Consider the following 12,639-nt stretch of genomic DNA (forward strand, 5'->3'; position numbering starts at 1 on the left):
GAGTGCAAATATTGTGCCCTAAATAACACACTAGTTACTGTAAATGTCAGGAGAGGGAGTTTTTCCGACTTTGATTTAATGAAAGCCTACTAGTAGCAAAGCCAGCTGTTAGCACTTCTTAACTGCTTGTCAGAGGGATCTGGGGAGATGGCGATGCCTGAAAACATCTTTTCTCTTACTTTTGCTTTAAAATTAAGAGTTTCAACAGGTGTTAGATAATGACACCAGGGGTCCTTTAGTGCTTGACTTCTTTTAGGTGGTGAATTTATAAGCTCTACTGCAGGACATTTACACAGATCTGTAGTCACACAAGGAGACTCCTGTACAATGAGTTTGGAGTTTGCATTTTGAATTCTGTCACCTGCAAAGTAAGCATTTTTGTTTTCTGGGTTCCTCATGGAGAAGAGTACAAAAATGAAAGAGAGAAAAGGCCTACCAAATGCTGGTTTTCTCTTTGTCACTTTGGGTATTACCAAACTAATTTCAAGCCATGTGTGCTTTGATTGATGTCATCTGCTTTTTCTGAACAAAGAAACCACTTGAAGCAAGCACATAGGGAGGAAAGTATGCAGTCTTTGTTTCTGTAATTTTTGTCATTCTAGAGTGCATTAGTAAACACATGTGGTTGTTAAGGGTCTTACCCCCTTGGGAATCCTTTTGACATTATGCTGTGAATACTAAGGGAAGATAATCTTTCAAATGTAGGGAAAGTTTGCAATCTTATTATTTTGAAGAAGAGAAGAAAGTTTCTTCCTCAAATGATTTATAACTTGAAACATGTTGCCATGTTTTGGTAAGCCCACTTTATTAATTCCATCCTTCTCTGTGGCAAATTTAGAAAAAAAATAAATGTGCCATTGCAACATAGTACTTTCTCAATAGCATATTGTACTTATAAGAGCATGATGGAAGTTGCTAGGCTTGGTTTAGTCAGATAGAAAGTGGAGCCAAGTTCTGAGCAAAACCTCTAATTGAATTACCTGAGGAGCACTGACAGACGAGCTTTCAGGACAGACAAAGCTCTGCTTTCCCCAACAGAAATAGGTCATGTTTAAGTCAGCCTTGCAACTCTGTGTCACTGGTTCTTGCTCGCACTTCTGCCAGCAGCCTTTGGTGGGCCCCTTTCTCTGCAGTGGGAGAGAAGCAGCTCATAAAACAAGAGGGCTCAAGCAATGTCCTACTGATTTACAGAAAACTGATAACAGAGCAAGTTAAATGGAAAACACCTTTGAAATAAAAGTCCAAAGTATTTTTCCACAGATTACCCATATTCTTGCTTGCTTCTTTGCTGTAGTGAAAGAAGATAGGAGATGAAAGGAGTCCTATCCTGAGCCCTCAGATCCATCCACTAGTTTTGTTTGCGTTATCTTCTGACAAGAATTAGGTTAGGTAGCTATTGCCCAAGAAAGAGTGCATAGCAGACGATTTGCACGTGAAAACTAAGAGTAATTGGCTGTTGTTCTCTCCTTTCTCCCTTGTCCTCTTTGTCTTATCCACAGCCTCTGCAATTCCAGATAATGGAAGAAGGTCCTGCCTAAAGCTCAAAGTCTTTGTGAGACCAACAAGTAAGTTCCCTAGAATGAGCGTCAGAGGGTGTCTTCACTGCGCATGCTCTATCTGTGGTCTGGTTCAGAGCGGTAAAACTTTTTTTTTAACTGTTAAATCTTGTGTGGTATCTGTTTTGTATATCAACGTTCATGTTTTAGTTTCCATCATATTTTTTCTCATCATTCTCCATGATGCTTTTATTTAAATACACAGCAGTTGCTAACTTGTTGTTTCTTAGATTGTTGTACGTGCATAGCAAATGGGAGCAATATTGGCATCTGGATACATGCCACTGATTGTAAAACAATCTCTGCATAAGTAAAAGGAAAAACTAGAGAGAAAGAAAAAAGAAAGAAAGAAAGAAATGGGAGTTTAAGGGTGTCTTCACTAACATATTTGGCTGTTATCTCTATTTTTGTTATAGATAGCTGTATGAAAACTATAGGTGTTCATGATCGAGTTTTCGATGTTAACGACAAAGTAGAAAATTCATTAGAACCAGCAGGTTAGTATGCTTAGAGAATCTCTTTTAACAAATGCATCTATCTCTCTGGTGCTTCAGTACTTTTTTTTTCCTTTCTTCTCCTCTGCATGTTTGCATGTTATAGTTGTTCTGCTTTTGCCCATTGCTAGCAGTGCTAATATTACTTATCTCCTACCTCATTCTTCCAGTATCTTTGTGTAATGCATGCTGGATAAAATATAACTTTTCTTTTTGGACATGGGTTTCATTTAACACAGTATCCTAATCTAGAAGTCCCACCAGAATGCTACAATCTCACTGCCTTGCCCCATATCCTCAGAGCATGCTGGTGAATCACTGAATCTTAAAGGATCTGTTTTCATGTAAGGCAGAAAACATTTCTGTTGTATATGTTCATAAAATTTTCTTTTTCTAATAGCCAATTCTATGGATAAAAGTAGTAAGACTATTGCACAAAACACCCACTAATCCAGCAGACTTAGTTTTCCCTAGGAATTCACATGCATCATGGAACTGATCTAAACAACTTTGTTCTATTTCAATATTAATTTTGTTGTTGTCCATAGCAGTTGGTACAAAGAAGTATAATCATATCGCCACAAGTTCCCACACCTGCTGCCCCCACAAATGTATGCGGTAGCTCATTCAGACAAATGTGATTCCTGAGACAAAATAAGTTTTCAGGATAGACCCATTTTGTACTACTCAATTTCACATACCCAAACCTTCCCATTCCTGTGAGGGAAAATAAAGGCCACAAGAGCACTCACCTAGCATTTACACTGCAGCATACTGTGGAAAGTAACCCAGAAGCTATCCATTTGGTGATACATTCAATCTGACTATTCAGTGAGCCAGACTTCTTGTGAAGGGAGGGCACCTTCTGTCTATCCACTGTTCATTGAAGAGTGTGCCCAGGGCCTCTGTGTGTGCCCCCTCCTGTGCGACATATTTTTTCCACCTACCTGCTCAAGATCTTCATGGCTTTCCTCGGTCATCTCCCATGACCATCTCAAAGCTTAAAGCAAGTAAAATTATTTTCTCTTCACACCAAGATTTGAGCCCCCTTCTATAAAGATTTGGGTTTTTTTTTGTAGTAAGACTTTTCTTTCTTCTGACCCTAGAAATGAAAGCGAGTGGAGGCGCACTTTATCCTGAGTATTGTTAGGGGGTAACAGTCCCGGAGCCTTAGGGAAACTCACCCTGAGTAGATGCTGCGCCTCAGGACATACAATAGCTTTCCCGTTGTAACTGACAGGAAGAGTTAGCTCTTTTTCCCCAAGCATTCCTGTCTTTCTAAGGCAGCCATCTCACCCCGAGTGTAAACGAGAGGTGTAGACGATGAGCTTTCAGAGACCTTAGTGGCTTCCAGGGATCAGGAGTGCTTTAGAAAGTTGCACGGAATGAGTCCTGACGGGGAGACATTTTAACTGTGTCCTGGAAATCTGGGAGCATTACTGTGGCCTTTCAAGGGACCGCATTCCTCCCAGGTTTGAGGACATAGGCCATTCTAGAAACTACAAGTTCAATAAGGTCTCTTTTAAGGAGTATAGAGTCTAAGTCATCCTCCTGTGCCTGAGAATTCCAGGGCCACAGAGCTAGTTAGACAGATCCAAGCTTAATATTCATATCTCTTGGCTCCCACTTTTATTAGTATAAAAGTGCTATTTTAAAAAAAATATATTTCTAGAAGTAAAGATGAACAGAATAAGTACTTAACTTTCCTGGCTCTGTTGATAAGTCACAAATAGAATGACCTGCAGAGTTAGGCATGTTACCAATAAAACATGCCTGAGATTATGATTTTTTGATACATGTGTAGAATGAAGGCGTATCTTTCCTCCACTCCTTTTCCCAGGTAAACTTCAATGCCTATCTAAAGAGCAAGAGGCTGTTCGAAAACAACAGGTTGCATGTTTTTCTCTGGGGCTAAAGAGACACATTGAGGCACATTAGGAAAATTATCTTTAAACTCAATTAATGATAAAATACAATATGTTAAGATGCTTTTGTATATAAGCATATGTCATTATCTTTTGGGTAATCAGCTCTCTTTCACTCAATATTTAGTGCCCCCAAGTCTATGGTGGAAGTTTCCAAAACTATAGCAGAATGTATTTGAGTGTGTATATGCGTGTATGTGTGCATGTGTGTGTGTGCATGGTTGTGTTGGAGAACAGAACATAGGTGTACCTGCAGGAAGAGCTCTTTGAGTCAGTCATGGCCATATTTAAGTATCTGCTGGTGAACAGCTTCAGTAAAAATGATGCAAGGTGAAACCATCATCCCTGGCAGTGTAAATACAGTAACAAATTTGAGTACTTCACTTTATTCTTTAGAAAATTCAGTCAGACCTGAAGTTCTTCCCCTGGTTGAGTATGAATACTTACCTTTGCCCACCTCTGCGAGTAGAGGCAGACTATGAATCCAGCGGCCCTGGAAGGGTCCCACTGCATGTTCTCAGCATATGTACTAATTCACCTGTCTGTGGAATGTATTTGTCTTTTTTGTTTGCTTGCCTACTCTGCCTGCCAGTTTCCTGTTATCAGGGATGGAGAATGATCTCAGGGCAGACATATGACACAGCACATGCTCCAAAATGCCGCTAGTGTCCTCTCAGTTACCCGCTGAAACCCCCATGTGGTGGAATCCTGTAGCCAGGAGACAAGACTTGATTTGGCTTCTGAAGAGGACCATTTTCTTCTTCCAGTCCATGTTCATTGTTACAAGACTTAGAAATTCTCTCATATTTAGGTGTAATTGCCATTGGAATAGATGTTGCTTAGGAATTCCTCTTTAGAATTTTGATAGTGCACGGAGTTGCCTAAATGATAGCCACTTCCTCATTTCAATCTTGGGGGCCATAGAATTGCCCATCGTTGAGGCTCTGACTTAACCAAAGTGTGCTTTGTACAGTCCTAATCGGAGAACGCCATGTTGCAGAAACAAGAGAAGAATCATGGTGTCTTTATGTGTGGCCCAGGCTCTCCTTTTTGGGAGTACGATTGAATGTATTCATTTATTGCTTAGGAAAAGGTTAATTCTAGAGATGGCCAATGAAAGGAACAGGCAGCCTCATGCTTCACTTACATGAAAAAAGAAAGCCTTTCCCTTAGTTATCCTGCAAGATTCTTTCACGAGGTCTGGGGCCGAGTGAGCCTACATTGATGGCCAGGGCTCAAGGAACGCCGGGAGTGGACCAGAAGCAGTAGAAGAGTCCCCCTCATGCTTACACTGAGCACCTAAGTTCTGCTTGGATACCTTTTGGCAGTGTACTTCCAAGCTACACAAGAAGGGTTGTGTAATATGTTAGTAAGAATAAGGTAGACAAGAACCCATGATGCAATTTCAGTTGTGTGAGCAATGTTGCAAAATGAGTTCTGGAATCCTCCATTTCTTTCTCAGTTAAGCCTGAAGTACCCCATTGTTTTGACTGATATCATTGTGGTGCTCTTCAAAAAGTTATTTGGATTTTAATTTCAGGGCTATTCAGGGCCTTGACTTTTACCTCCTGTTAACTATAGATTTAATGAATATCTCTGCAAGTCTAAAGAAGGGCAGAGAAAAGGGGAGAGTCTGTGAGTACTTGGCTACATTTTGCAGAAATCAGTATATTTTTCTCTGCATTGCTCACCTTCCCATTCTTGCTTGCTAACCTTTTCCAGTATCCTAAGCTAAAACCACTTTGTAGAGGTTTGCTAAGGTCTAGGAAAGGGGAGCAAATCAGACAAAGGGACGCAGCAGCTTCTACGTGAGGACGGGCTAATATGATAAAAGTGCTTACCTCCAGGGTAGAATATAAAGTACTGAGAAGACATATTTCTTAGTTCACATGGGGAATGAATGCGATGGACAGAAACATCTCAAATGAGCCTATCTGAAGCAGGTGCCAGAGGTCATTTTAGGTCAAATATCAGGGACTGTGACTCTACCCGACTGTGACATGTTACGTGGTAGAAAAATATAAATGCATTTAAAATAATGGATAGTTAATCCTTGGAAAGGCTCAGTGTAGGTCACTCAGGGATATTTCGGGGTTGTCTTTCGAGGTCTGCAGAACAGAGCAACCACTAGAGTCTCATTTATCACCATCCTCTCTGATTGACCATTGAGTGAGTCCCAGATGGCCATTGCTGAGATCCTACAGGAAGTTCCTTTGCTGCTGAATCAGATCTGCACAGAGGCCCACTGTTGTCCTCGGGAGCGAGTCATTCAGGGGTCACTTGGTGTGGAAGCACAGAGGGAGCAGGAGGCCAGGTAGAAGGAAGAAGACAGGCCATGCGAGAGAGTAGCATGGCTTCTGGGCAAGCCTCCATCTATCTTTGGGCACTAATTACTGCAAAGTTCCCATTTCAAAGTTAAGCCTGTTAATCATGCAGATCAGGGAGGCTATCCAAAGTCAGAGGCAGCCTTGTAGAACACTTTATAGCAAAATAAAAGAAGCTTAATTCACTTAATCCATTTTATTTAGAGGAAAATTTGCATCCATGCTGATAATTTATGTGCCAAGCTTCAGCCTGATAAAAATAAAAATAGTCAAGTTCAAGTAATTTAATCCTGGAGACACAGGGCCTATAACAGAAATAGTACCATAATTGATTTCTAATTGTAGGCACATCAGTGGGTCCTGGCTTACTGAAATTTGCTGGGCATTATACATAGTTTATTTAAAATGCTGTTGGTTTGGCACTCAACTTTCACACTTGAAAATTCACCTAGGAACCCAACAACCGAGCATGGAACTTTAATCCTATGAAATGGCTAAAAAGAGAAGAATGAGTGACCCTTTCTGGTTAACCACTAATACGCCGACACAACCGCCTCCTTTCCCTGTGTCCGTGCTTTCCTTCCTGTGCATTTGAGATATTTAATGGGCACATTCAGTAGCTCATGTTTCTGCAAGGTGTACTTGACTGCTAGCAGACCAAAGTAGCTCAAGTCGCAGAGGTTACGGTGTACGCACCGTTTCCCTCTCCTCAGTTTTAAAGGAAAGTACTGATACTGCCGGGGAAGTCCAATTTCCTCTGCCTCTCTCTTGTTTGCTGTAAATAATGAGTGATTATGCAGACATGAAAGTCAATGGTGGCACAAGGTTCATTACCCTACTTTGCAGAGGGTGGCGAGGCCTGTGAACAGCAGGCTGCTGCAAAAGTGTTATTAAGGATGTGAAATCTCATTGGAACGTGTGCTTTCTATTTGAACAGATGACACCGTACATGAGTCAGCCGAGCCATCCCGCGGCGAGAATGCGGCACAAACACCAAGGATACCCAGCCGCCTTTTGGCAATCCTACTGTTCCTCCTGGCGATGCTTTTGACATTATAGCACAGTCTCCTCCCGTCACCTGTCACGGAAAACATCAGGGTCTTGGAACACCAGAGATCCACCTAACTGCTCATCCTAAGAAGGGACTTGTTATTGGGTTTTGGCAGATGTCAGATTTTTGTTTTCTTTCCTTCGGCCTGAATTCTAAGCAACAACCTGGAGTAGGGAGGCTAAACCAGTTGCTGCCTCCCTAACCCCACCCCCAGCCCTTGCCCTTGACTTCTCTCACCCTCTCCAAATTAAATGGGCCCCAGATGAAAATGCCAAATTGTCGTCGTGACACCAGTGGTTTGCCGGCTCCTGGCATTCTCCTCTAAGAGCTCACCTGCATTAGTGCACTATTGGCGGGACGCGGACCAGGGGTAGTGGCAGATGCAGCTAGTGATGGCCAGGCCCGAGGGGTTTCGCTCTCCTATACAATATTTATGCCTTCTCATTCAGGACTGTAAGATGATCATGTGGGGCATCGTGTCTCCATGTCAGGTCCAGAGAGGCGGTATTAAGAATAGATATAATATTACACCATTTCCTCTAGGAGTGTATAAATGAACAGGCTTCTAAAAGGTTGAGACACTGGGATTTTTTAATATGACTGTCTTAAAGCATTCTTGACAGCAAAACTTGTGCTCTATAAAAGAAGCCGTTTTCTCTTTTTTTTTTTTTTTCCAGGAGGCGGGTTGGGTGCAGGAATGCTAACACAGAGCTAGTGTAAGAACAGAGAAAACTATGTTTGGTGGGGTGTGTATGTGTGAGTGCCTCTAGTGTTTTTGGTGACCGGACAGTGCACACCAGATTTTTTTTCCTTTGAATACAGATCACCATGGTGCTACAACTTTTTTTTTTTTTGAAACTCAAAGAGGCATTTTTATGAATAAAGTGACCTTCCCCAAGGCTGACAAGCCAGGGTTGATGAGTGCAGAGAGAAATAGCTTCGGCTGCTCCTCTGAGGGACAAGTGTACCAAGGAAAGGCAGTCAGTGGCCAGAGGAGAAGTGAGCTAGCTTTGCTGAAGCGCCAGTGTGCTGTGGCCTTTTGACTCCCACCCCGATGCCCACGGTTTGCTGCACAGGGGCCTCAGATACAAACCCCTGTCACCAGGAGAGGCAGTCAGCACCACTTGGGAGGGCTAAAGGGAAATTTGGAATAAAAATTCCAAAGTTCGGAATAAAAAAATTTCAAGTGTTGATTTTATATTCTTTCCCTTTCTGACACAGCCTAAAGCGTAGGGGGAACATGTGTTTATCTGTGGGAGATAAACAAGATGGAGTCCCAAAGACTTTAACAAAATATTTTTTTAAAAATCCACTAGAATAGAAAATACATTATTTAGATATACTTTATGCTGAGAGTGAGTATATATGCTTGTCCTATTTAAACATGTGAGAAAAAGTGGTATCCCTTGATACATTTAGAAATACAGGGGGGCTATCTTGTTTCATTGTGGGGGTGGGGCAGAAGGAGAATAAACATAGGATGACCCTGTTTAAGGAATTTTAGCCCGGCCAACAGGGGACATTTCCAGTTGATTACCAGGAAATGCAAGCCTTGGGGTTTCTGCTGGTGGGGCTCTCATGAACTTTAAACTCCAAAGCCTAGGCAGGGAATAGTGTCAGACCAATGGAAAAGCGATCTAGCTTTTTTTGCTATTGCACGACATGTCAATAGGAACCATGCCTTTCAAAGTAAGTAAATCAATAAATGCAATGATCATGTAAAATGTGAAAAAGTTGAAAGCATTCCAGCAAAATGAGGATTTTTTATATATTCGTTTTTTAAGATGTATATATAAAAAAAGGGGGTCATATTATGGACAGACTTCATGAATGGAAAGTTGCTTAGAATTGTGAGTAGTTTGGAATTAGAAAAATATGTGAATGAAAGGCAGCTGTAAACGTACTGCACCCTAGAGAGTTGTACACATGTTGAAATGTAATCTGGGCTTACCTGATCCGTGTGGAGCGGATGTTACTACTGAGTCTGTTCTCACTTGGAACCGTGAGGCTGGGGTTGCCATCCTCACAGATACAATCAACCCTTTTCCCCTGAAGTCAGGAACTTCTCTGGAGTAGCAGGGTCTTTCACAGAAGGCACCCAGCATTTCACTGAAACAACAGCTCACAGCACCCGATTTTTTTTCCTTTCACTATTTATATGCTCAGTGTGCTCTGCAATATGCAGAAATACTCTCATTTTTATCACTAGTTACAGGCTTGTTGGTCCAGTAGGATTTGAGTAGGGGGAAAGAGATATACCTTCTAAAATGGATCAATAGTCAGAAACAAATAATATGCATGTTCTGTAGCCAAGGAAATCAAACGATCCTGTAATGATTCCAGTTACTCATAACTACATTAGCAGTGCTAATTTCATTTTAGAGATGGTGACTTCTGTGGTTTTTCTAGCATTTGTCTCTAACAAATGAGAAAATAATTACTCATGGCCCTCTTTGCCATTGTCTTTCATTTTTCATGGGGAAATTAGACCCTTTTACTTCACCGTTGTACCACCACAAATGAAGTAAAAACAAACAAAATTAGCAAGACTTCCCACAGCAGTAGATAGTATGCTTCTCTACCTATAAGTGACGTAATCATAGCGAATGCGCTTGCCTTGGAGCTTTCCAGAAGATGATTGATGCCAGACAGTTTTCATCTTGTCCAAATAGTGCTGGTGGCCTTTTGTGGTGATGTTACAATCCTCTGGGGGCATAGGAGGATGTCGATGCAACTCTGTAGCAGCTTTCAGTTTAAAAAACAATTCAAAAGCTTGAAGGGCAACCTTAGCCGGCCCTCAGCCTCAGTTGGTCAAACCCCAGAGACCTTTGCCCCTGGCTGCCAAGGGCTTTGCTACACGAAGCAGGGAAATAAGGATCTGTCTGTTTAGTGGATACCGTGTATCCTTTAATAGACCAGGTAACAGTTCGTGTTAGTTTAGACTATTGTTTTGTACTGTACTTTCTTGGGTGGCAGAGGAAAAAAAAAAGGTAAACATTAAAAAAAAAAAACCTGCGTTCTTTAAATTCTGTATTATTAGCAACCTCTGTTGTATATAGTGTTTGATAATAAAGTATTAATTTGATTCTTATGTCTTTTGTAAGTGAGAACAATAGACTTTCGGGATACAAAACATGCATCGAGGCTTTGAAACATCCAATGTGTCCATGGCTGAGAAAAGTCACAAATGGCTGAGACACTGCTCCATACAGGACTCACGTGTGGTCCATCGCCCACCCCATCCTAAGACTCCATCATCTTGTGACCTGGAACAAAATGACTTTTTCTGATCACTCTTATGTCCTCAATGTTCTCAAGGTCTGATGTTGGAGCCCTGTGATCCTTCCTTACATTACGCATGTGGTTTGAAAAAAGGCTAGACAACGTAGTAACGGTTCTGTACTTTGGTTTGGTTTTCTGTTTGTGGTCGTTTCATGGACTGTTTCATTTCCTCCCCAGTAAGAGTCCTGTCAGTATGAAGAGCAGCCCAGGCACAGGAATGACCGCATACCCATCCCTTTAGGAAGGTTAAAGGGGGCGCTGTTCCCCTCTCTGTGTCCTTGTGAAAAAAAGAGTCACACAGTACCTGTGGATTTTCGGAGACTCTGTTTTTCTCCGGTGCCTTAGCAATGGCTGCAGCCATTTTATTTGTTTCCAAAAATTAGGGAAAAAAAGTTTTAAGTTCTCTCTTTGGTTCATTGCTCTCAGAGTTGTGGTCACTAGCTTTTCTTTTGAAAACATCTCCACTGATACTCCCATTTGCCTACCCCCTGACTTTTTATGTTTATTTAATTTTTTTTGTCTCTTGCCTTCTTTTTTTTTTTTTTGGTCTTTTTGAGACAGGGTCTTGCTATGCAGTTCAGGCTGACCTTGAGCTCACTTTGTAGCCCAGGCTGGTCTCGAACTCGCAACGATCCTCCTGCCTCAGCCTCCCGAGTGCTGGGATTACAGGCGTGCACCATCTTGCCTTCTTCTCACTTTTTCTTTTCCCCCAGAGCCGTGAATGGGCAGGTCTGTCTCTGCTTTGGCATCACTGAGTTTTTCCCATGCGTTTGCCCCAGAGCTGCTCCAGTGTGAGACAAATCTCCCTACAGTGGGCTTGCTCCCATTGCTCATACAGTTGAATAGATGCTGGCATGTTGGAGGTTACCCATGAGTCAAAGTCCACTTTCCATGCTTACTCTCGACACCTCATTGAAGCCATTCATTGTGTGTGCGTCTGGGTGTGGAGTCCAGCTCCATGTGGTCCTGTGCTTGTACTGCCCTGCTTTGCAGTTCCTTTGCACTTACTCATCGAGTGCTGTTTTGAAATGCTGACATTATATAAACGTAATAGAAAATGTAAAAAAAAAAAACCCACACACAAACAAACCCATAAGATCTGTATTTGTATATACACGTGTCCGTACAAGTATACCTAAATAAAAATTAAAGATTTTCACCATTTTAATTGGATCCCTCCTACTTCTTTATGCCTTGAATGATGCCTTTATTTCAGGGGCTACTTGTACTCTGCTGATTTTTCAAAATCTTTGTGGACAAAAAAGATAATACAACATGCACAAGAGGAAGCCTGGGAAGCTCAAAGAATGCAGGGTTAGAAATGACCAAGTGTCTAGGCACATTGCAGTTATTCTGATGAGATGATGAGATTTCAGTCTTGTCTCTGTATCTGAGCCCTAAAATGGACACTATGACAAGCCCTGCATCTTAAAATGACTTAAATATAATAGAAGGTATAGAAAAATTACATTCTTTCATTTTGCACATATTTTTTCACCCCATCAAAAAAGAACCAAATAAATATTTTCTTAGCAAACATATTTGAAAAGGATAACAACAGTAAAAAAACAAAAAAATTCACTTCAGTAAGACCTCAAACCTTTTACCAAGGAAAGATTAACTTACAAATGTGTGACCTTGGGCAAGTCACACAATATCTTCCGGACTCAATTCCATTATAACAGGGATTTGGAAGTGATTTTTAAAGATTTTTTTGTTTGATTTCTGGATTCTGCTCTTGTACACTGTGAGACATGATTTACATCCAAATGATGGGGTTTCTTTGTCTTTGATGATGATATTGCTATAAGCACAATTTGAGAATTTCACCTGCGAGAGAAAAACAGCAAATATCTGATGTAATAGATACCTAATGCATTTCAAGACTTGGCTTTAATTACACCATGTTAACATTACACTCATTGAGGCCATTTTATTATACTTAATTATTTGATAGGGCATTAAGCACTAATTAGAAGTTATCACTTTTTCTAATGAAGAATGACA

At 41.2% G+C, this 12,639-nt stretch overlaps 1 protein-coding gene across 1 annotated transcript in view; it reads left to right on the forward strand.

The window, feature by feature from the left end:
- Positions 1–10,441, forward strand: part of Efna5 (ephrin-A5) — a gene marked incomplete in the record, with an annotated part of 269,292 nt that extends 258,851 nt beyond the window's left edge. The window contains 3 exon segments of the mRNA XM_005382179.2: positions 1,500–1,565; positions 1,973–2,053; positions 7,237–10,441. Coding sequence (XP_005382236.1) covers positions 1,500–1,565; positions 1,973–2,053; positions 7,237–7,358 — 269 coding nt within the window.
- Positions 10,442–12,639: the final 2,198 nt, after the last annotated feature.

This window comes from Chinchilla lanigera, unplaced genomic scaffold, assembly GCF_000276665.1.
Source record: "Chinchilla lanigera isolate Chin_1 unplaced genomic scaffold, ChiLan1.0 scaffold00017, whole genome shotgun sequence".
NCBI lineage: Eukaryota > Metazoa > Chordata > Mammalia > Rodentia > Chinchillidae > Chinchilla > Chinchilla lanigera.